At 46.5% G+C, this 26160-nt stretch overlaps 1 protein-coding gene across 5 annotated transcripts in view; it reads right to left on the minus strand.

Annotated features, from left to right (window-relative positions):
• The window catches only part of lypd6b (LY6/PLAUR domain containing 6B), a 307705-nt gene that overhangs the window by 15091 nt on the left and 266454 nt on the right, over positions 1-26160 (minus strand). For 4 of the 5 annotated variants that reach the window (XM_072471251.1, XM_072471234.1, XM_072471262.1 and 1 more), the window contains 2 exons: positions 12584-12739; positions 10709-10807 (listed from right to left, as the gene is read on the minus strand). In XM_072471251.1, the coding sequence (XP_072327352.1) occupies positions 10709-10807; positions 12584-12716 (232 nt within the window). In that variant the 5' untranslated portion in view covers positions 12717-12739. The remainder of the gene's footprint in view (positions 1-10708; positions 10808-12583; positions 12740-26160) is intronic. The other variant, XM_072471272.1, reaches the window with a different exon arrangement.

Raw genomic sequence — 26160 nt, forward strand, 5'->3', positions numbered from 1 at the left:
GGATTGGGTGGGATGAAGGGGAATACGGGGGTGGGAGATTGAGTGGGGGGGGGTAGCTGACGGAATAAGCCTCCTCTGAGAATGGGGTGAGGATGAGAGCCTCCCTGGTCCTCCAGTCATGCCGGACCCTTGCTGCCGCTTGATCTCTATCAACCGGCTGCTCCTGCGGGTCCTCCCAGGCTCGTCCTCCATCCCCTCCTGGTCCTCCTCAAATGAGGCCAATCCCCCTGAGGGGTGTCCCCCCTCCTCCTCCCCGAGCACTCACCTCCTCACTTTCCCTCAACAACCATTGCACCAGCTACACATTTTTTAAAAAGGAGTCACTACTGAACAACGCCTGCCAGACTTCCCGCTGGGGAGCCAGTTAATTCCCAGGAGGCCATTACATACGACTTTAATCTCGCATATGAAATTGAAATGAATGCCAATGAGGGTTAATAATGTGCTTGTCATATTTGGGCGTAATCCAGAATTCACCACCGGGAGCCAGCCAGTTAGATAGCAAACTAATCCGTGCCTGGTGCGAATCTCGATTTTGGCCTTCCCCGCTGTTTAACCAGCGTGCTCTGATCTGCGCCGGGCGCACGTTGTAATTAAAGCGCGCCCTAGGTCATTTTCTGGTCGAGCTTTCTGGATGATTTGTACAGGTTTAGCAGAAGCTCTCTGCTTCTGAGAGGTGGGGTTATTTGCAAGATTGACAGACCACCAACGTCTGTAAGGAGGCCAGTGGCGGACACCCTGATCTGATTGTCAAAGACTCACAATTATTCCACCAGAGGGCAAAGGAAAGGAACTGACAAATAATCAGCTCCAACAGGAGCCAAGACTCTGAAAAAAATAAGGGACTTAATCCTGTCTGGGATTCATTATCTCTCTCTGTTTAAAGCTTAACGGCTTTTCAAAAGGCCTCAGTGTCAGCTCTTTCCAAAATTCCTGGGATAAGTACATGGCACAGAGAAAGGAACAGGAGGATTTGTTAATGGGGTGAGATGAACTAAATAGAGTTAGTGGGAAGAAGCTCAAGGTGGACTAAGTCACTGAATAGCCTGTATTCCTGTGGTGTAAATACTGTGTAATTCTATCTCAGAAACTCCCCCCAAAAATGTACTCCCTTGGCATGTGGAGAGAAACAGGAGCGAGGGAAGAGGAGAAAGTGAGGTACAGGTTCACCAACTTTCACCATTGAAAAATGGTGAGCAGCAGGGAATGATGCAAAATCTTGGTGCAAGCAGGTTCTTCACCCAAAGTTCATCCCATCCTCACCTTTGCACATAGCTGTAATATGGTGCCTGTCATCTCTGATTTTCTCATTAGAGGGAAAGTCAGAGGAAAAACTCCAACCTCAAGGAAATGTCATAAGGAATGTAGTCCTCCCCAAGATACATAACCTGCCCAGGCCATCGAAGGAAAAAGGCAAGGATTCTTAAATTCAAAATAACAAAAAGAAAACCCGGTACGGTTAGCTCAAACTGAGTGGTCGGGGGCACAGGTGTCGAAGACGAGATACTCTGTGCTCCGTCAAACCTGATTCACTCAGCGTCCAGGTCAAGATTGCTAAAGCATGGCAGCCAATCTTCAATCTCAATCGGGAACTCGCCTCCCACTTCTCAGCAGGAACCAGGCTCATTGTCCGGCTCCTACCTCCCACACCCGTCCAGGATAAACGGCACGCTTTGCAGCCGGATCTCAACGTCTCAAAGGCAGGCTCTTACCAGAGAAAGCACTGTTCCAAATGCAATGACTCTCTCATGCGCCTCCCCTATTCTCCCCGGGACACCTTGCAAATCTTCAAATTGAGGTCGAAAGACCTGCACCACAGGGCCGAAATCTTCATCCAGAACAACAGTCTCAATGGCAACCGTCATCCGGATGCGCACACAACTGCCAAGGCGCAAACCCGCTGAGCAGCAACAACACCACTGCAAGCTGGGCCCCCTCCCAGCCCACACCGACCACCATGATCAAACAAGGACTTTCTCCAATTGATCTTGACTCCTCTTCACAAAACACCAGTCAGGATCCCCCAGGGATATAGTGCAAGACATATACCCCAAGAAAAGTCAAATACGAAATGTGCACCAGGATAAAATAAACGATTACAAGGTGAGCATAGCCGGAGCTTGCAAAAACACAGCCGCTTCCGCACTCACGTTATGTGGTCCCCCCACCTGGGAATAATTTAGTCACAGTTGGCAGCCCTATTTCCCATGCTAGCATTAACTTAGCTTGGTTTATCAGACACAATTAAATGCAATGTCAAAGGGGATAAAATAATGATGAAAGTTCTATGCATGGAAAGCAAATATTCAAGCTTTATTTAGCTGAGCATGTACAAATGATTAGCCATATCTATGTTGCTTTATTTCGTTGCATTTAGTTGGTGCAGATGTTTGGAAAATAGAATGGGTAAAGTATTTGAGAGGGTGACTTCCACCTTTCTCAAAGCTATAGAAAAATTATTTATTTCTAATTTACAGAGAACTAAAATCAGATGCCAATTTTTAGCTTTTCTATTTTTCCTGGGATGTAGGCGACACTGACAGCATTTGTTGCCCATTCCTAATTGCCCTTGAACCGAGGGGCTTGCCACTCACAGACATCTCAGAGAGAGGTTAAGTGTCAACCACGTTGTCATGGGTCTGTCGTCACATGTAGGCCATGTTATGATCTAGTACAGAGACAATCACTGAGTCAGCGTACCAAAGAACATGTAGTTCTGGACTGGTCAAATTTATTATTGTATATCAGACTGTGAGTTGGAAACTAATGCTGACAAACTGGAACAAACACAAACACAACTAACCACGGCAAATCCTCCTTCAGACTCCCCCTAGGTTACAGTGTCACGTACAGAATAAGAACATAAGAACTAGGAGCAGGATTAGGCCATCTGGCCCCTCGAGCCTACTCCGCCATTCAATGAGATCATGGCTGATCTTTTGTGGAGTCAGCTCCACTTTCTGGCCCGAACACCATAACCCTTAATCCCTTTATTCTTCAAAAAACTATCTATCTTTATCTTAAAAACATTTAATGAAGGAGCCTCAACTGCTTCACTGGGCAAGGAATTCCATAGATTCACAACCCTTTGGGTAAAGAAGTTCCTCCTAAACTCTGTCCTAAATCTACTTCCCCTTATTTTGAGGCTATGTCCCCTAGTTCTGCTTTCACCCACCAGTGTAAACAACCTGCCCACATCTATCCTATCTATCCCCTTCATAATTTTATATGTTTCCATAAGATCCCCCCTCATCCTTCTAAATTCCAACGAGTACAGTCCCAGTCTACTCAACCTCTCCTCGTAATCCAACGCCTTCAGCTCTGGGATTAACCTAGTGAATCTCCTCTGCACACCCTCCAGCGCCAGTACGTCCTTTCTCAGGTAAGGAGATCAAAACTGAACACAATACTCCAGGTGTGGCCTCACTAACATCTTATACAATTGCAGGATAACCTCCCTAGTCTTAAACTCCATCCCCCTAGCAATGAAGGACAACATTCCATTTGCCTTCTTAAACACCTGTTGCACCTGAAAACCAACTTTTTGTGACTCATGCACCAGCACACCCAGGTCTCTCTGCACAGCAGCATGTTTTAATATTTTATCATTTAAATAATAATGCCTTATGCTGTTATTCCTACCAAAATGGATAACCTCACATTTGTCAACATTGTATTCCATCTGCCAGACCCCAGCCCATTCACTTAACCAATCCAAATCACTCTGCAGACTTCCAGTATCCTCTGCACTTTTTGCTTTACCACTCATCTTAGTGTCGTCTGCAAACTTGGACACATTGCCTTGGTCCCCAACTCCAAATCATCTATGTAAATTGTGAACAATTGTGGGCCCAACACTGATCCCTGAGGGACACCACCAGCTACTGATTGCCAACCAGAGAAACACCCATTAATCCCCACTCTTTGCTTTCTATTAAATAACCAATCCTCTATCCATGCTACTATTTTCCCCTTAATGCCATATGCCATGCATCTTTAGCTTATGCAGCAACCGTTTGTGAGGCACCATGTCAAAGGCTTTCTGGAAATCCAGATATACCACATCCATTGGCTCCCCGTTATCTACCGCACTGGTAATGTCCTCAAAAAATTCCAGTAAATTAGTTAGGCACGACCTGCCCTTTATGAACCCATGCTGCGTCTGCCCAATGGGACAATTTCCAACCAGATGCCTCGCTATTTCTTCCTTGATAGATTCCAGCATCTTCCCTACTACCGAAGTTAAGGTCACTGGCCTATAATTACCCACTTTCTGCCTACCTCCTTTTTTAAACAGTGGTGTCACGTTTGCTAATTTCCAATCTGCTGGGACCACCCCAGAGTCTAGTAAATTTTGGTAAATTATCACTAGTGCATTTGCAATTTCCCTAGCCATCTCTTTTAGCACTCTGGGATGCATTCCATCAGGGCCAGGAGACTTGTCTACCTTTAGGCCCATTAGCTTGCCCATCACTACCTCCTTAATGATAACAATCATCTCGAGGTCCTCACCTGTCATAACCTCACTTCCATCAGTCACTGGCATGTTATTTGTGTCTTCCACTGTGAAGACCGACCCAAAAAACCTGTTCAGTTCCTCAGCCATTTCTTCATCTCCCATTATTAAATCTCCCTTCTCATCCTCTAAAGGACCAATATTTACTTTAGCCATTCTTTTTTGTTTTATATATTTGTAGAAACTTTTACTATCTGTTTTTATATTCTGAGCAAGTGTAGTCTCATAATCTATCTTACTCTTCTTTATTGCTTTTTTAGTAGTTTTCTGTTGCCCCCTAAAGATTTCCCAGTCCTCTTGTCTCCCACTAATCTTTGCCACTTTGTATGTTTTTTCCTTCAATTTGATAGTCTCCCTTATTTCCTTAGATATCCACGGTCGATTTTCCCTCTTTCTACCGTCCTTCCTTTTTGTTGGTATAAACCTTTGCTGAGCACTGTGAAAAATCGCTTGGAAGGTTCTCCACTGTTCCTCAACTGTTTCACCATAAAGTCTTTGCTCGCAGTCTGCCTTAGCTAGTTCTTCTCTCATCCCATTGTAATCTCCTTTGTTTAAGCACGAAACACTAATGTTTGATTTTATCTTCTCACCCTCCATCTGTATTTTAAATTGCACCATATTGTCATCGCTGCCACAGAGGGGATCCCTAACTATGAGATCATTAATCAATCCTGTCTCATTACACAGGACCAGATCTAGGACCGCTTGTTCCCTCATAGGTTCCATTACATACTGTTCTGGGAAACTATCGCGGATACATTTTATAATCTCCTCCTCAAGGCTGCCTTGACCGACCTGGTTAAACCAATCGACATGTAGATTAAAATCCCCCATGATAACTGCTGTACTATTTCTACATGCATCAGTTATTTCTTTGTTTATTGCCTGCGCCACCATAATGTTACTATTTGGTGGCCTATAGACTACTCCTATCAGTGACTTTTCCACCTTACTATTCCTGATTTTCACCCAAATGGATTCAACCCTATCCTCCATAGCACCGATGTCATCCCTTACTATTGCCCGGATGTCATCCTTAAATAACAGAGCTACACCACCTCCCTTACAATCCACTCTGTCCTTCCAAAAAGTTTGATACCCTCGGATATTTAACTCCCAGTCGTGACCATCCTTTAACCATGTTTCAGTAATGGCCACTAAATCATAATCATTCACGATCATTTGCGCCATCAACTCATTTACCTTATTCCGAATACTACGAGCATTCAGGTAAAGTACACTTATGTTAGCTTTTATACCACTGTTTTGAATCTTAACACCTCGATCAGTATCCTCTCCTTAGTCATATTTCCTCTTAACCTTTCTCCTAATTTTCCTTGTCGTTGAACCCATATCTTCATGTAACAACCTGCCGCGTCGCTTACCATTTATGTTTTTACTTCCCATTTTATTCCTTTTAGTATTCCTGGTCCTATTCACTGAGCTCCCCTCAGTCACTGTACCTTGTACTGTCGCCCTTTTTGATTTTTGACTATGGCTTCTCTGCCTTACACTTTCCCCCTTACTGCCTTTTGTTTCTGTCCCTGTTTTACTACCTTCCGACTTCCTGCATCAGTTCCCATCCCCCTGACACATTAATTTAAACCCTCCCCAACAGCTCTAGCAAACCATCCCCCCCCCCCCCCCCCCCCCCCCCCGAGGACATCGGTTCCAGTCCTGCCCAGGTGCAGACCGTCCGGTTTGTACTGGTCCCACCTCCCCCAGAACCGTTTCCAATGCCCCAGGAATTTGAATCCCTCCCTCTTGCACCATCGTGGGCAGCACGGTAGCATTGTGGATAGCACAATTGCTTCACAGCTCCAGCGTCCCAGGTTCGATTCTGACTTGGGTCACTGTCTGTGCGGAGTCTGCACATCCTCCCCGTGTGTGCATGGGTTTTCTCCGGGTGCTCCGGTTTCCTCCCACAGTCCAAAGATGTGCAGGTTAGGTGGATTGGCAATGATAAATTGCCCTTAGTGTCCAAAATTGCCCTTAGTGTTGGGTGGGGTTACTGGGTTATGGGGATAGGGTGGAGGTGTGGACCTTGGGCCGGGTGCTCTTTCCAAGAGCCGGTGCAAACTCGATGGGCTGAATGGCCTCCTTCTGCACTGTAAATTCTATGATCTATGATCTCTCGAGCCACGCATTCATCCTATCTATCCTGACATTCCTACTCTGACTAGCTCATGGCACTGGTAGCAATCCTGAGATTCCTACCTTTGAGGTCCTACTTTATAGTTTAACTCTTAACTCCCTGAATTCAGCTTGTAGGACTTCGTCCCATTTTTTACCTATATCGTTCGTGCCTATGTGTACCACGACAGCTGGCTGTTCACCCTCCCCTCCCCAGAATGTCCTGCAGCCGCTCCGAGACATCCTTGATCCTTGCACCATGGAGGCAACATACCAACCTGGAGTCTCAATTGCATCCGCAGAACCGCCTGTCTATTCCCCTTACGATTGAGTACCCTATCACCATAGCCCTGCCATTCTTCTTCCTGCCCTGCTGCGCAGCAGAGCCAGCCACGGTGCCATGAATCTGGCTGCTGCTGCCTTCCCCTGGTGAGCCATCTCCCTCAACAGTATCCAAAGCGGTATATCTGTTTTGCAGAGAGAAAACCGCAGGGGAAACCTGCACTGCCTTCCTACTCTTGCTCTGTCTTTTGGTCACCTATTTTCTATCTCCCCCAGTAACTTCACTTGCGGTGTGATCAACTCGCTAAACGTGCTATCCACGACTTCCTCAGCATTGCGGATGCTCCAAAGTGAGTCCATCCGCAGCTCCAGAGCTGTCAAGCGGTCTAACAGGAGCAGCAGCTGGACACACTTCTTGCACGTGAAGGAGCCAGGGACAATGGACGTGTCCCTGAGCTCCCACATCGCACACGAGGATCTCCTGCCATGTCTTAAACCTTAGGTTAACTTACACAACTACAATTCCAAAAAAATGAAAGAAAAAATAAATAAATAAATTAGACAATGAAAAGAAAAACTACTTACCAGTCACTTACCAGGATTAAAAAGCACCTCCTCCCACCCAGCTTCGAATTCCCACCTAGCTTCAAATTCTCAAACTCACTCTTTGTTGTGTCTCGCTCTGGCTGTGTCTTCTCTGGCTCACTGGGAGTGAGTTACAAGTTGCTCTTTTAAATTAGCCTGAGTTGACTCCCCCCCGCCCCCACCTGCTTTTAGATCAAAGTAGATTAAGGTGAGTGACACTTAACTGCCAACCAGTTATGTGAGTGGGTGGGGCAGCCCTTGTTAAGCTTCACTGCACAATTCTAGATTAATTTAAACCCCTGAAATTTAAAAAGGAACAGTCTTACCCATTGAATTCCCACCTAGCTTCAAATTTCCAAATTCGCTCTTTGTTGTGTCTCACTCTGGCTGTGTCTTCTCTGGCTCACTAGGAGAACTTGTGCTTTTACTTATCTGACACCTAGTGGGCGGAGGCTAAACATATTTACGCATGCACTTGCTTATACATATCACTTCAGGCCAGACTAGGTAAGGGTGGTACTGTCCTTTCCTGTAGGACATTAGTGAATTACATGGGCTTTTATAACAATCGATAACAGTTCCATGGCCACCATCACTGAGACTGAGATATATATTGCAGATTTATTAATTGAATTCAATTCCTACCAGCTACCATCGTGAGATTTTAACCAATGTCCCAGAGCACGAGGGGACCTCTGGATTATTAGATCCAGGGACATTAACATTATGCCACCATCTCCCCAAGATTTTGTGACGAAAATTATTAAAATTGTATTAAGTAGGGACTTCCGGAGATGGTGGGCGGGAGGCAGCCGCAGACTGGAGGGCTCCCGCTCAGGAATAGGAATTTCGGAGTTTTAACGCCCGGTCCCGGGGGCAACGGAGGCTGAAAAGGCTGTTAGAAGGCACAGGGAGGAGAAATGTCCAAGTTTCAGGGAAAATGTGATTGACGGAAGTCTGCCGGTGAGTGGAAAAGTCAGTGCAGGAACTGTAAGGAAAGCGGAGGCTGGGGCACAAGGGGAGGCCACATCGCTCACAGCAGAAGAAATGACCAATGATGGTTGTGGAACTTGAAAAACAGTTCACCAAGCACATGGAAGTGATGAAGAAGGAGATGGGGGCGGTATTGAAAGTGCTGGTGGAGGAGGCGATTGCCCCCGTGAGGGCGGCGGTATCAAGCACAGTGGCGGGGGTGCGGAAGCAAGGTGAGGCACTGATGGAAGTGGAAGAGGCATTATCGCAGTGATCAACTCACCATGATGGGGAAGGAGTTGTGGAGGGTGATAGAGACCAACAAGGGTCTGCGAGCCAAAATGGAAGACCTGGAAAACAGATCCAGGCGACAGAATCTGAGGATTGTGGGTCTGCCCGAAAGGGTGGAAGGCCCAAGGCCGACGGAGTATTTTGCCACGATGTTGGCGAAGCTATTGGGGGAGGGGGACGATCGCTCCCGATATGAACTGGATCGGACTCATCAGTCGTGGAGGCCTATACCAAAGGCGAGTGAGCCACCAAGAGTAGTAACTGTGTGTTTCCTTAGGTACAGCGTGAAGGAGAAAGTCCTGTGCTGGGCAAAGCAGAAGCAGGAGATGCAGAAAGGTGCAGTGCGGCATCATATATCCAGCTAAGTTGAGGGTGACCTACAATTCCAAGGACTTTTATTTTAGGATGGCAGAAGCAGCAGAGGAGTTTGCGAAGGCAGAAGGACTGTGGCAGAATTGAGAATTGATCGTATACTGATGTAGCCTCATGTAACTTTATTTTTTCATTGCGTGTTGGCGTATATACTAAATGAGTTGACGCTGTATATATTTGGACAAGGGAAGAGATGGGACTTTCATTTGCAATGATGGTTCTTTGGGGCTTGGGTGTGTATGGGGGGTTGTGTGATAAAGGGGATTTCTTGGTTTTCCTGGAACCGGGCAAGGGGGAAGGGGACCCGGGCGGGGGCCTCCATGCTGACCGGTTTAAGCCGGCCAGTGAATTGTAGTGAGGTGGGGAGAGGGGCTGCGGCCATCGGAGCCTGGTAGAACAGGTTCCAGTGAGTCTAGCCGGGGTGAAATGTTGGGGGAAGGAGCCGAGGTTGGGGGGAGGAGTTTACAAGAGGAAGTGGAGGGGAGGAGCCTGGGAGGGGGGGGGGGGTGGTGGGGGGGCAGTGTCTACAATTCATGGGTATCATTCACGGTGCTCTTTCGGCAATTGGATGGCATTGAATATTAGGGGGGGGGGGGTTGGGGGGGTGGACTGTATATGTCAACGGTGACCATCGGCGATTCCTAATTCCTTTTTCTTTTTTCCTGTTCTATATTTTCCCACCTTGGGAGGGTTTGTTTTATTTGATGCTTGTATTGTCAGTTTGGCCGTTGTTTGGGGTGGTGGGAGAATGGGATCGTTGTTGTTGGTAGGGGCATTGACATTGTATTCGTTAACATTTACTGTTTGTTGGTGGGGTGTAAATTCTGAAGAAAATGGAGAATAATGTTTTTTTTTTAAATAAAAAAAATTGTCTTAAGTATTTAATGTGAAGATTGGAGCAGCTTTAATTTTGCCTCACCTTTGGCATTCTTGACAGGAAAGATTGAGTGGTGGTGGTGGCGGGGGGGGGGGGGGGGGGGGGGGGGGCGGGGGGGGATAAAAGTATTGCCCAATTGGCAAAATGGGTCCTATTCCTGACAACAGCGCGAGCATCAATGCATCACCTGACAGCTGACACGTGCTCCTTAGATTTAGGTAAATTGAGGGAGACATCCGGTTCCTCCACCTCACCCTTCCAACACAGGACTAAAGAAGAAGGTTAACCTGCAGAACAATAGTTGCTAACTGTGAACAGTCAATATAAATTATTATTTCCACCCATAGCCTAAATAAATATTGCAAAAACAATTTCAACGGTTGGCTCAAAGCAAGCATCTGATATCTATAATTGTAAGCACTTGAATAAAATAATTTATGTAGCATCAGAGCTATACATTAGTCTTTGATTTACCAGCCTATAATATTGCGTAAAGCTAAAACATCCTGTCGCACTGACTGGCCTACTAGAACCTTTTTTAAAATTAGTCAAAGGAAACCAGTTACTGCAATTGAAATAATCTATTTACAAAGAGGCCTTTGGACCATGAGCTGTAAATCTCCCATAAGAAGACTGTTGAAGGAGTCAACCATATATCCATTTGTCTACAAGATACTCACATTGAGGGCACCACTTGTCTTCAGCCCATCTGTTACACTCATAATTGGTCAAAGCACTGTTGCAAGTAAAGCACTTGAAGCTGTTTGGAAATGGAGTTGCTGTGAAAAAGGGAGAAAGTTTGGGAAATTGCCGACAGCGAATCATTCAAGAACAGACAATCACACGGCAAGGGTGCAGTGATGATTGGCATCTTAAATAAATACTTTGAGACCAGCACTGACTGAAGCACATCTGTCTTGTATCATTGGACTGACATCGTTGAAAAAAAGCACTTCCCCGCATTACAGATGAGAGTGAATGGGAAGGCCTGCATTCACCCCACACCTGCAGCATGGGTGCACGGCAGCTTCCATTGTACTGCTGCTGTTAGGGTGTAAATGCAGCTTGCGTTCTGGAGAAAAGACTGATCTGACCACAAAGTTATGCGGAGGGGCGTTCCCGGCATGTGGACATCTTTGCACCTCGGTTCAGTTTTTACAGGTAACAATGATTTGGCTCCGGAAAAGGCCGTACAGCAGCTGGACCTGTAGACTTACCTGTTACGCCCAAAGGGCTAATGCACGAGTGCCACATTTATTTTCACATGTTATAAGTAACAGTAATAAGGAAAATGAAAGTGAACGGGATATAATGTATGAAGCGTGAACATCACATGGGGGAACTCCTCAAGAAAACCCTCACCAATGTCATGATTGTGCTTCCTCCAAAGTTCAAGATGGCCAAGGTCATGTGTCCCTTCATCACAACATATTTATTTTAATCGTTTACAAATAACCCCTGATCCAGACAGATGGATTTCCATTAGAATTGATATTGCAGAGCTCAATGGTAGTTTCACAGTTTCCAGCACTCGTGCTTCTCAGCAACAAAGATTAAATCACTTTGTGAATAGTTTCAAATTTGCATTGACGGCTCCAGTAACGTTTGAGACTTCCAAACATGTCAGTAATCAGCCAGATCAATACAGATATATGCTATCATATGGAGGGAAATGCTGAATAATTGTGGAAGTAATCGCTGACTCCAATTTGCAATGTTGGTAAGGACAGCGTTTTGATCCCCATATAGGGGCAGGAATGGGAGGCGGACAGGCATGGAATTTTCTGGCGCTGGCTAATTAGTCGGTTCCCCACCACGTTCCCTAATTCTAGCTATTTTATTGGAGAGCTCTTGTTAAGTTGGCTGTTTATTAAGTCAATGGAGAGTCCAATTAAGACCATTGCTCAGAAACCAACAGGAATTTTGCCGTTTACCTGAGGGTACCCCTGTGGCATTGTGAGCATGGCAAATACCTGGATGCAGCCTCTTGATGGCCGACTAGGTGGCCAGCATCCCAATATCACTTTGAGGCCCTACAGCCCTCTTCCACAATGGTGGTTTGGTAGCTGTGGTCATTTTTATTTTGGAAGTGCTGACAGGGCACTTCAAGAAGGAAGCCTCCTCTCTTTCCCTTACTTGATATGGCAGCCCGTAGCTCCTTCAGTGCTGGAGGGCCTCCCATTATGCTTAGCTCCCACTATCCTTAATTGATTTTTGTCAGAATGTTAATGTCCATCAATGTGGGGTTGAGAGCAGCATTTAACCCTGACCGCAGACCCCAACCCAAAATGCCCCAGGTGTCAGATTGATAACAAGAACCTCCGCAACGTATCAGATTTACCATGGGCAGCACAGTGCTGCAGTGGTTAGCACTGCTGCCTCACAGCGCCGAGTTCCCGGGTTCGACCCCGCCCCGGGTCACTGTCTGTATGTAGTTTGCACACTCTCCCTGTGTCTGCGTGGGTCTCAACCCCACAGCCTAAAATGATGTGCAGGGTAGGTGAAAAAATGAATTGGGTACTCTAAATTTATGTTAAAAAAAAAGATTTACTTACGGGACATCGGTGGTCTCACATTATGGAAGTTGACATTCCTGGTAAATCCTCTATCCACAAGGTAGATGAGGAGCTGGAAGAGGACCACTCTTGCAAGATGGTGAGTTATGGGCATAGTATCTGGTAATATCATTTAAGGATTAGCACCAGCTGCACCTATAGGAACAAGAAAATGTTGCATCTTAATGGAGCTAATTGCTGTAAACAAGAAATAACACATCTCACAGATTTACCACTGCTTCCGTGTGTGGCCCCAGTTTTCGATTTTGCTCCTTTTCTTTCTCTCCCCAACACAAAGGGTCAAACTTCAGACACTTCTGAGAATGCTGGTGGTACCATTCCTTCGTGCGCATGGTACCCTCTGGCATGGAGCCCGGTTCCCCTCCAAATATTTTGATTACCAACAATAAAGTTCAGAAATATTGTAATTCTGGGATTGTGTAGCATGAGCAAGTGTTGCCTGTTGGAAGTTAAAAGCTTTGAAATAATTACAAAGTGAAATGAGAATGAATCTTTTCTAATGTTAAAACTTTATGGACCATCCAATCAGTTATCAGAAGCCTAATTACAGTTGAATCGACTTATATTAGACACAGAGGATGGAATTTAATGCTATTCCCATTAGTGAGTTTTATAGGGGGTGGCACTTAATCAGGCAGGGGGATGGCAGGTGGCCATCCTGCTGCCCGCCTGTCGCTGCCTCAATTAAGTCCATGTGCTACCTCCCTGCCATGGTGCCCAATGAGGCCCTTAAGTGGGACATTAATGAGCTAGTCCATTCCCAGTGAAGAGGGCATGTGAAGCAGGGATGCCAGAAAGCAATGCCTGTCAGGGTTGCTTGCTTGTTCCCAGAGGGGCGGGGGATAGCATCCCTCATTCAAAGTGACCCTGCACCGGGAAGGGGAGTCCGCTGACAGCCAGCCTCGTGCCCTTGCTCCCGAACCCATCATGCCGTCACTCCCTGCGCTCGAGTCCATGGGCCTTGGATGGATGTAGTACCAATAGCAGCCACTCTCCCTCCAGTGGCACTGTCAAATAATAAAGAGCTACTAGCCTCTAATTGGTCAGTGGGTCGCGGCAGGTGGGACCTGCACCCCGGGGTCCTTGATCCCGAGGACAGTTCGCCATTACCCAGTTATGTGCCTGATTGGCACTTAATTCAGTAGGCCTCCCCGAAAAGAAGCGTTGTGGGGCTCTTGCCGTCTTTCAATCAGTGGGTGAGATCTCTTTCACCTCTATTAAATCCCGTCCTGGTAAACTGTTTGTGAAAAACTGGACAGTTCCTGCAAATGAATAGAAGCTTGAATGTCAAGCCAAATCCACACAGTTCAAGAGTATATTTATTTCATTTAACAGTTGCTAATCACGCTTTACTGAAAAAATCTTTCATAAGAAGCTGGATCTTGAATTTGTTTGCTGCCATCAGTTATATGCATGGTATTCATGTGCCATTAGGGGACGTATTATCACTGGACTAATAATCCAGAGACCCAGCTCTGGGGACCCAGGTTCGAATCCCGCCATGGCGATGGTAACTTTTGAATTCAATAAAAATCTGGAATTAAAAGTCTAATGGTAACCATGAAACCATTGTTGTAAAAACCCATCTGGCTTACTAATGCCCTTTAGGGAAGAAAATCTGTCATCCTACATGCGACTCCAGACCCACAGCAATGTGTTTGACTCTTAAATGCCCTCAGGGAGGGGCAATAACAACAATAATAAGAATGCTAATAATAATCTTTATTAATGTCACAAGCAGGCTTACATTAACACTGCAATGAAGTAACTGTGGAGTCGCCACATTCCGGGTTCACTGAGGGAGAATTCAGAATGTCCAATTCACCTAACAAACACGTCTTTCGGGACTTGTGGGAGGAAACCGGAGCACCTGGAGGAAACCCATGCAGACACGGGGAGAACGTGCAGATTCCGCACAGACAGTGACACAAGCCGGGAATCGAGCCCGCTGTGAAGCAACAGTGCTAACCACTGTGCAACGGTGCTGCCCAGCCCTGTCAGCGATATCCCGTGAATGAACAGAACAAAAACACGAACATAGGAGCAGCAACTTGCTGTTCAGCCCTTCGAGCCTGCTCTGGAAACTCACACATATGCACACACACACACACACACACACAATTGGCTGATCAAAGTGTTTAAATTAGTTTTTACTGCCATTCATCCAAGGTTTTGTGTCATGGATGCCTTGAAATAGAGCTGCCACTGAAAGATAAACTTACATTGTAAAAAAAGAGTGAGGTTGCCTGAAGCTGCCAGCAATTCAGTCACAAATGTTACATTGTACCTGGGGTTCTACAGTCATGTTGGGAAGGGGAAAAGGCATGATATTCAACCAAAGAAACATTGAATCATTGGCACTGTAATTCTCTGGTATTCCAAACATGAACCTCATTAAAAATCTATGCTAATTTTACATTTGCAGGCAGGTTTATAATTTGATTCTAATTCCTTCCAGTTTGCCAATTCTTCCTTGGTTATCCATCACTAAAACATATTAAGTGGATTCACAAACATGCATGGAGATCAGCCAGCCAGCCAATGGCTTATGACTTACAGAAACATTTAGAAGTGTTTCTTCCATTTTACAAATGGACAGATTTTCATTATGTTAGTAATTGGTTAATCCAACCCATCATTATATCTTTGTTCATTTCTCATCTATAATTATGAGTATGCAATAGGATTACAGATGATTCCTGACCACATGTTGTTACAATTATGAGGTTTAGAAGATTGTTATGTTTAGGGAGTGTCTTTCTTTAATTTATGGAAAAATGAAGGGATTCAGGTGCCCTGCTCTGAGGTATGTCTGACAGCAAGCCTGGATGGTTTGATTGTCAGAGATTAAAGACGGTGTTTTAAATGGGATGAAAGTACAAAGTCTTTACACTTGCAGACAAAGTTAAAAGCTGTGACCATGTTGCAGGAAAATGTTGAGAATGTCAGGCTTTAAGTAGATGTACCCTCTTACTTCCACAAGAAAGTTGGAGTCTCAAGGATCGCTAAACAGCACTTCTGCCTGGTTACAAAGCCCATGTGATTCACATTGCCATGGAGATGGGCTTTGAGAGGGGAAGGGTTTCTAAGGTATTCCTGAAAATTCACAGCCTGCCAGGTTCAGGAGGAGAGTAAGCAACTAGAGGTGGAAAGTTTCTATAGTTCACTGTGCAGGAATGTGAGTGAGAGCTCATGCTCAGATTGGAAAGATCAAATTTGTGATGAGACAGAAAAAGGCTGGAGTATTTGCCCAGCTAGAGGAAGAAGTCGCCAGGAAAAGCCACACCGCGAAAGACAGTTCTGGGGTTAAAGGTTACCAGGCTGGGAAGGAAAGGGACAGAAATAAACTCTCAGGAGCCAAGAATCACTTTGGACTGGATCCAGAGAAACTGAATTTTAAGGGACAGTGTAAAGTGTACCTGTGAAGTGGCGTTTTCAGTGGAGATAAAAGTAAAATTCATATCTTGTGGATCATTGATCAAAAAATTAACAGGAGGAACCATTTTAATACTGTGGCTACAAGCACAGGTCAGAGATTGGGAATTCTGTGGCAAGTAATTCATCTCCTGACTGCAAAGTCTGGAGTGAGATGCAATACTCTCCACTTGCCTGGTTGAGTACAACTCCAACAGCACTCAAGAAACTCAATACCATTTAAGTCAAATCAGCCCGCTTGACCGGCACTCCAGCCACCACTTTAAACGTTCACTCTCTTCACTGCTGATGCACAGTGGCAGCACCGTGTACCATATACAAGGTGCACTGTAGCAACTCACAAAAGATTGTTTGACGGTGGCACAATGGTTAGCACTGCTGCCTCACCGCACCAGGGACCCGGGTTTGATTCCGTTCTCGGGTGACTGCCTGTGTGGAGTTTGCACATTCTCCCAGTGCCTGCGTGGGTTTCCCCCAAGGTGCTCCGGTTTCCTCCCACAATCCAACAATGTGCAGGTTAGGTGGTTTGGCCATGTTAAACTGCCCCTTAGTGTCCGGGGGTTGGGTGGAATTGCGGGGATATGGCGGGGGATTGGGCATAGGTAATGTGCTCTATCGGAGGGTCGGTGCAGACACAATGGGCTGAATGGTCTCCTTCTGTGCTGTAGGGATTTTATGATTCTATGAACGCTTCTTCACTTAAAGAATAGTAGAAGCTTGGGAAACAGCAATTGATACGAGATCAATTATTAATTTTAAAACTGATATTGATTGGTTATCAAAAATGTATCACTCTGAGATATTAGGAAAACTGAGGCAGAAGTACATGGAGTTAGGTCGCAGATTGGTCATCTCATTGAATAATGGAATGGGCCCTGTGATCCTAACAAAACATAATTCTCAACAAATTAAAAAAGAATCCGATTGTCACAGAATGAGGCAACATTACATCTTAAACTCTACAGAGAAGGGCACCTTCTCATTGCTATTTCCAACATCTGCTTTGTTTCAAATAAGACTAACATACTGTTGATGAACTTAAGGCGGTTCCACCCTATAATTCAATGAATAACTCGAAGGGCTCAATCTTAGAAACATAGCATCATAGAATGCCTACAGTGCAGAAGGAGGCTATTCGGCCCATTGAGTCTGCACCAACCATCTGAAAGAGCAACCCACACATATTCAATCCTCCACCCTATCCCCGTAACACCACCTAGGGGTAATTTATCACGGCCAATCCACCTAACCTGCACATCTTTGGACTGAGTGAGAAAACCGGAGCACCCGGAGGAAACCCACGCAGACGCGGGGAGAACGTGCAAACTCCACGCAGACGGTCACCTGAGGTCGGAATCGAACCCGAATCCCAGGTGCTGTGAGGCAGCAGTGCTAACCACCGTGCCACAATCAGCAGCAGGGCGGGAAGGCCATCCATCGACTGTCTCACCATGAATTTACTCGGGTGTGAGGCGGGAATGTGTCAGGGTACTGACCCGCCAATCTGCCACCAAACCCACTGTAAGGGTGGGGGGGGGGTGGAGTTAGAAGATTCCAGCCTTCGCCTCTATTAATAAAGCAAAGCATCTCATATGCGTTTTGAAAAAAGCCTTATACTTGTTCTGCCACCTTCAAAGATTAATATACATACACTCCCATGTCTCTCTATACCCACATCCCCTTTAAAATTATATAATTGCCTCCCCTCATTCTTCCTAGCAAAATCTAAAACTTTATCTGCCTTGTCCAAAATATCAGCTGCCAAGTGTTGCCTATTGACACCGTCTGTCTATGTCCTCTTGAAGTCTGTTATGAAGCCCCTCATTATTTACGACATTTAAGAGTTTGATGTTATCCTCAAACTTTGAAATTAGGCTCCGTATATCCAAGTGCAAGTCATTAACATATATCAAAAAGATCAGTGACCCGAATAACAACCCCTGCAAAACACCAGTGTACTTCCCTTTCAACACTATTCTCTGCTTTCTGTCCCTTGGCCAATTTTGTATCCATGCTGCCACTATCCCTTTAATCCCAGGGGCTTTACATTTGCTCGCAAGTTGACTACACTTGGATTCCTTTTACCTAGGTTGTTATCTTTGCAACACCGGCAATGGAATGTTGAGTGTATGTGCACAATTACAACACCCATGTAACAATATGTTTTCACATGCCATAAGCCGATAATCTTGGCTGTTCTCGAGCTGTCAGCTTTTCTGAAGTTCTCAGCATTTACCATATCTCTGGTTTAGCGTGTATGAATGCATCTCCATTTTCAAAAACTCTACGTTCAAATTTTGTGCAGCTTGAAAGGACTCATTAGCAAACTGCCTGGTTCATGGATCGGGCGTATCACTGTGTCTGTGTTAGATTAAATAAAACACACAGTTAAAAGATTCCCTTCACAGCATACTTCCTGTAAGATAATAACATATGATGGTGTGTTCTGCAGTACAACATGTCTTTGTTGTTTTGAATTCATACGCCTACATTGCTAGAGGTTTTACCTCAGGGAAATGTATGGCCACTGAGAGGGACACAATGTGCAACGGGAATGAGGGACGGAATTTTCACCCCGATTGGAGGCTGAGAGCAAGTGTGGAATTTTGCATCGCTGGTTGGTGTGATTGTTTTCCTGCACCACCCTGCCCCCGAACTAGTTTCTCAGAGACGGGATCGGGATGGACCTGTCGCCAATTGAGCTGAGTTTAAGGCCAATTATAAGAGGTCTACTGCAATTTTCCAGTCGGCCTGCAGGACCCCGCTGACAGCGTCAGGAGCATAGCGGCTGCCCAGAGATAAGTGTCCCAGCAACAGATCTTGGGGCCTGCGCTTCAGTTAGATTCTGAGGCAACTCTTAACCTCATTTGTTCAGTCATTGGTGCAGCAACAGGCCACCTTGTGGAGCGGTTTCCCCTTCCCAGTTGAAATGGAAGATGTGGCCATGTTTTTAGTTCAAATGCGTTTAAATTTGCTGAGAGGGTGCCTCCATCTTGAGGCAGCCTCCCTGTCCCTTATCTCCAACCGTAGGCTGGAGATCCTTGTTTGCTGGAGGGCCTCCTATTAGCCTCTTGCTTTGAGGGCCCAGCCGCCAACCTAATTGGTCGGTGAACACCCGCTCTCGCCTTTAATTAGCCCATTGAGAGAAAAAATTCACTGCTAGGTGATTGCTCCCGACACACTTTGTTATTTGATCCCAATGTCACTGCCTCCACCAAAATGCAAAATTCTGCCTGTGGTCTTAGCATCACTCTGAGCATCACTGGCCGCATCTAGGAATACACTTTCATACAGGAACATGTCTGGTTGGGTGTCCTGATGCACAAAATGATCCAACACGGCTGTCGATGGTACAACTCTGTTTTATTGTCTAATCAACGGTAACAACTAGCTACTGGCTTGGGTACGTGCTTCACCAGCTAACCTGCGGACCCAGCCCTATCACTATCTTAGTGAAGCACTCAGCACATGATCTATGTCTGAGTGGCGCGCTGTGAGCTCTGTGCTCTGAGCTATCTCCTGGTAGGATGAGGGGGACTGTGGTGTTCCCTGTTTTATAGTGAGTGTGCTCTCACTGGTGATTGGCTGCGATGTTATGTGTGTGCTGGTTGGTCCAACTGCCTATCCATCAGTGTGTGTGTGATTGCACCATGATATGCTGATCTGGATATCATGACAGAACACACAATCAAGTTTCTGCCTTCACCATTTAGATTTGATGTAGACACAGTTTTCTCCCCAGCGCGATTCCAGAAATAGATTGCCGTACGTACCGTTACAGCAGGTATGTAATTATGTGTAAGGCATGAAGTATATTAACAGGCTCAGGGGTCAGTTACACCGCACAAGCAACAGATCAAAAGCACAAAGACTACTAAATAAATGTCTGAACAGAAGCCCGTTTTAGTCACTTTCTATTCAGCCTTTTACTTCTGGTATTTTTGAAAATATTTTTATTGTAATTTTTGCATTTAGCATCAAAACTTTGCAGAACAATGTAGGAACAATAATAATAACCAATTCTACAGGTATTTTAGCAAATTATGCTTCCCACTTACCACCTCTTCTGACCTCCGTTTCCCTCTTGTTAAATTTTTTTAATGAGGCATCATAGTTATTTGGCTTCAGCGCCAATCCCACTGATCCAATCATCTCGTACCGGCCTCCCCGAATAGGTGCCGGAATATGGCGACTAGGGGCTTTTCACAGTAACTTCATTGAAGTCTACTTGTGACAATAAGCGGTTATTGTTATTATTCTCCTCACAATGTTCTTGGGGTCTCTGTCTGTTATGGTGGCCTCGAACAACACGGGGGATCATCAATAGGTCTCCCCATGGGCTTTGTGGGACATGAACTCCCCTATTGAGCGGGTGGTAGCTCGCCCAAAGGAAATATATAGCGGGAGCTTGAAACTTGCTGTTCCTACCCAGACAGGCATCGCTGGAGGGTCCCTGGGTTTGGACAACATGTGTTGTAAGTGAAGGCTGTGGCCTTTTTTGTTACTGCAATAAAACGGGTTTGTTATTGGAAGACAGGCCTTGGCGAAGATATTACACTGCCCATGCCAATCTCAATGCCATTATCCATCGCTCATATCTGTACAACCTCCAACTTGGCTTTAGCAATGTCCTTCTGCCCCACCAATTCTCAAATTAGATAAGAGGCCAAAAACTCTGCATTTAAAAGCCAAGGAAATTCCAAGCCATTTTTCGTAGAGGATCCTTTTTGTTTTACTGTTTTTGTCATGATCAATGCCTCCTTCTTTATTTACAATTTTAGTTCACAAGAAGCTGTAGTCTATCACTTCTGTGTAAATGCCCACGACACAACAGGCAGTAGATTCTTCACCTTACCATAGATATTCAAAACAGTTTTAACAGAACTTCCTGTCAGGAAGAAGGAAGCTCGATGGAGTTTGATATATGATACAAGGCACCCAAAAACGAGAAATGTTAGTGATCAAACACAAAATGGACTAAATAGAGGACTACTAAGGCTGAAATTTCCTGTCCTCGTAGACAAATCAATGTTGAGGAACCACTATACTGATCTGACTGCCTTAGCATTGCCTACCTCACCCAGTGGGGCTGTTTGGCCTGATATTGCTGCCCCACTTGGATTAAGCCTGCAGTCGATCCACCATCCTTAACTAGATGGGGTCTCTCAATTGGCCACCTCTATGAGGATGACATCTGGCATACTAAGGCCTCTTCTGGGTTCCCGAGTCAGAATTGAGTCCCTCACCGGGACCATGAGCCAACCATGAAAATCCAGCCCAATATCACAGTGGTGGCAGTAATCAAGTTGCTGAAGTGGGGGCTATTCTCCGAGCCCTTCGCTGGGCCGGAGAATCTGCGCAACCGGGCCACGACGCCCCAACGCCGGCGCGCGATTCTCCGCCGAGGTGAGGAGAATCAGCGCCATTTGCGCCGGTGTGTTTGGCGTGGCGCTGCCGGCCACGGGCCGCTGGATTCTCTGGCCCGGATGGGCCGAGCCGATAGGACAGTGTCCCGCCGGCGCCGTTCACCCCTGGTCGCTGTCGGCGGGAACTCTGCGAGAATGGTCGGAGGGGGGGGGGCGGCCTGTGGAGGTGGAAAGGGGGTTCCTTCACCGGGGGGGGCTCCGATGGGGTCTGGCCCACGATCGGAGCCCACCGATCGGCGGGCTGGTCTCTCCCCCCTCGGGCCTACTTTCTGGCATGGCCAGCCCCTGAACACCGACGCCATGTTGGTCGGGGCCGGTGCGCTAAAGAAGCCCCCCGCACATGCGCAGGTTGGTGTGGCCCAACTGCGCACGCGCAGGTTGGCGAGGCACCCATTTGGCACCGTGAAAGGAGGCTGGAGCGGCGTGAACCACTCCAGCGCCGTGCTGGCCCCCTGTGAGGGTCAGAATCGGTCGTGCTCGGGCCCGGATCGCGCCATCGTGAAACGCAACGGCGTTCACGACAGCGCGAACACTTGGGCTCCATATTGGAGAATCGCCCCCATGTTCTATGTTAGTGATTCATCTGGCAAGGGTGGAAAAGGCGCATAACTGAAGAGAAAGTCAAGCACATCCTAGGCCGGATTCTCCGTGCCTCTGTGCCGAAATCGCGTGCGTGTGCAAACTGCGCGGCGCGGGTAGGGGGCCATTGACAGAGGCCCCCTCGCGATTCTCCGTGCACAACTGGCCGAGTTCCCGACGGCGTGGTTCTAACCACCTATCGGCCGTCTGGAACGTCAGGTGGCGGCTGCGGACTCAGTCCACGGCCACCCTGGTGGGGGGCGGGGGGATCGTTCACCGGGAGGGGGGGGCGCCTCATGGACGGCCAGTCAAGCGATCGGGCGGCACCGATCCACGATGCGCGTGATCTCGGGGGGACCTACTTCTTCCATCACGGTCATGTCGCACGGGGCGGCCGCCGCCGTGTGCATGCGCGGACCCCCGACCGAAAGTGCGGGGCCCCGTATCCGCAGCCAGAGCTGCAAGAACCACTCCGGGGCCCTGTCAGCCCCTGCAGATGGGAGAATCACTCAGGGCTTTCTTAAGGAAAGTCCAGAGTGAAACGCGGACATAGCCCCATTATTGGAGAATCCAAACCTCTAATTTTCAACAATCCACAACACAACTGAAGCCTTGTAAGGGCTTTTGAGATTTTTCCAAAGCTTCAAAATTACACAATTGGAATAAACGAAATTTAGATATCTGCAACAAACCTCTTGAAAAAGCTCCAACTAATCAAAACGGATTAGAATATTTCATTATAAGTAGCAAGTTCAGTCCATGTTCAGGGCAAATTAGAATGGTTTGAATATTAGCCAAGTTAAACTGTATAATCTTGGCCAGCATGCTTAAAAAATTATACTTAAGTATATATTTCGTCATTGCACTCTAAATGACTCAGTGAATTTATGGACTAAATTAGTGTTATGTTAGCTGATCTTGGCCAGAGAGATCTGGCAGAGTTTCCAATTCGCCTCAATATTGTTGGCTTCGGGAGGTGAGAATCAGCCCCACTCACTGCATTAGAGCATTTCGATAGTTGTAGAATGAAGACAAGACTGAATGGGATTGTGACGATCCCACAGTCCAATACCTGTCAAAGTTCATCATTACCTGAGCAATGAGAATGCCTTCATGAAAAGGAGAGAATTGAACGGGGAAAATTAATCATAGCTAGAATACAGGAAGAGGAATAGACTATTCAGCCCCTCAAGCCTGTTCTACCATTCTGTTTGATGATTGTTTTTTTTTTAATAAACATTTTATTGAGATATTTTTTGGTTTTACAACGACAAAATAAACAATATACATAAGTCTATAAACGTCGTGCAAAAAAAAAAGCCTGCTACCTCCCTTGCAGGTTCCACCTTTATTAACCCCCTACTCTAAACTAAACTAATTGTTTACGATTAATTTTTGATTGTAAACTTCTGTTGACGACTAATTTTCTGCAAGGAAGTCGACGAATGGTTGCCACCTCTGGGCGAACCCTAACAGTGACCCTCTCAAGGCGAATTTGATTTTCTCCAGACAGAGAAAGCTAGCCATGTCAGTAAGCCAGGTCTCCGACTTCGGGGGCTTTGATTCCCTCCAAGCTAATCGTATCCGTAGCTAATGACATTGCAGAAGCTGTTAACCAGATAGAAGCTGAGATGGTTGCTATGAGAGCGGTTGCCCTGCAGAATAGATGGCTCTTGATTTCTTGTTCGCTGAAAAGGGAGGCACTTGTGCCCTGATTGGAAGTGACTGTTGCAAATACATCCCTGATAACTCAGAAAAATTGATAATCTAGTGGATCACATTTGTAGAGAGGTAACAAGATTACACGAAAATGAGCGATGGTAGGAACGTCAGAACAGAGGATTGTGTTCTGGATTATAATCGCCATTGTAATCTTGATTGTCGTATGGTTACTGTTTTAATGTTGCGCAAGATATTTTTATTGTACTGACACGGGAGAACAGCCCTAGCCGCCTTGCCTCCTTGCTACCAGCTAATAACACGCAGGGAACTGTCATACGTCCATTCCCCTTACATTATAAACCACCCTTCTCTACGGAGGACATGATAATTTACTAAAAGGTGTTGATCAAAAGATCAACATGGAGGGAATTGTGGAAGGGAAGTTAATGAGTTACCAATTTAAAAGCATGCCGGGAATATTGACTATATTTTAACACTGCTTTTGAGCGAAAATAAGTAGGTCAAGTAATGTAAACTAAATACTGCTTAGTATGTTGTACTGGCTTTATTATGATAAGTTGTTCTTCCAAAGGACAACAAAATGCGCACTCGAATTGTTTTTAAACCAAGGGCAAAACATTCATATTTCCTCTTGCGTATGTTCCCAAGCTTTATCTCTTCAAAGTTGTTTATTTCACACTATAAATATAATGGTTTTCGACTGCATAACTCAGAGTGCAGTGCCTTGGCTTTGCAGCTGAAACACTCTCTCTCCACAAATATATTTGTGTAAATAAATTTCCTTAAATCGAACCTCGAGGGATTTGTCTTTATTATGATTTCCACAACACCCGTTTAAAGAAGGAGCGCGGAATAAAGTTGGGGAGACGCTGGAACACAAACAGGAATCTCGGAAGGACCGTCATCTTCACTGTCAGGACCCTCCCAACTAGTGACAACGGGAGCGCGTCCCACCTCCGAAAATAGTCTTTCATTTGGTCCACCAGACGGGCCAGATTAAGTTTGTGTAATCGTTCCCATTCTCGCGCCACTTGGATACCTAGATATTTAAAACTTCCCCCTGCACTCTAAACACAGTTCCCCCAACCGCCTCTCCTGTCCCCTTGCCGGGATCACAAACATCTCCCTTTTCCCCATATTTAGTTTGTACCCCAAGAACAGGCCAAATTCCCCCAGAATCCTCATGATTTCTTCCATCCTCCCCATTGGATCCGACACATACAGGAGCAGATCGTCTGCATAAAGTGAGACTCTGTGTTCTACTTCCCCGCGGACCAACCCCTTCCAGCTCCTTGAGGCTCTCAGCGCAATTGCCAGCGGCTCTATGGCCAGCGCAAATAACAGTGGGAGAGGGGGCATCCCTGCCTCATCCCCCGGTATAACGTAAAATAGTCCGATGTCGTCCTATTCATCCGTATGCTCGCCACAGGAGCCTGATACAGTAACCTGACCCAGTCAATAAAGCCCCGTCCAAATCCGAACCGTCCCAGCACCTCCCACAAATATTCCCATTCTACTCGATTAAACGCCTTCTCTGCGTCCATTGCGACCACTAACTCCACCTCCCTACCTTCTGGGGGCATCATGATCGCATTTAGCAACCTTCTTACATTGTACACCAACTGCCTTCTCTTAACGAATCCCATCTGGTCCTCCTCAATCACGTCCGGAACACAATCTTCAATCCTAGAGGACAGAATTTTGGCCAGCAGTTTGGCGTCCACATTCAATAGGGATATCGGCCTGTGGGACACACACCGCTCCGGATCCTTATCCCGCTTCAGAATCAGCGAGATCGTGGCCTGTGACATCGTCGGGGGAAGCACTCCTCTCTCCCTTGCCTCACTGAATGTCCTCATCAACAACGGCCCCAATATCCCAGAAAACATTTTGTAGAACTCCGCTGGGTCCCCGTCCGGCCCCAGGGCTTTACCCGACTGCATGGCCTTCAGACCCTCCACTATCTCTTCGATCCCGATCGGGGCCCCCAGCCCTTCTACCAGCTCCCCGCCCACCTTCGGGAAATTCAGCCCCCCTAGGAAGTGCCTCATCCCCTCTGGCCCCGGTGGGTGATCCAACCCATACAGCCTACTATAAAAATCCTTAAACGTTTTATTCACCCCTGCTGAGTCTCCCACCAGGTTCCCATCTCCATCCTTTACTTTCCCTATCTCCCTGGCTGCCTCCCTCTTTCTAAGCTGCTGTGCAAGCACTCTGCTGGCGTTCTCTCCGCGCTCATAGATCGCCCCCCTCGCCTTTCTCAGCTGCTCCACCACCCTCCCTGTGGTTAACAAGCCAAACTCTGCCTGTAGCCTCTGCCGTTCCCTTAGAAGCCCTGCCTCCGGGGTCTCCGCATACCTCCTGTCGACCTGTAGTATCTCCTTTACCAGTCGGTCCGTCTCTGTCCTGTCTACCTTCTCCCTGTGGGCCCGT

This window comes from Scyliorhinus torazame, chromosome 2 (genome assembly GCF_047496885.1).
Source record: "Scyliorhinus torazame isolate Kashiwa2021f chromosome 2, sScyTor2.1, whole genome shotgun sequence".
NCBI classification, from domain to species: Eukaryota; Metazoa; Chordata; class Chondrichthyes; order Carcharhiniformes; family Scyliorhinidae; genus Scyliorhinus; species Scyliorhinus torazame.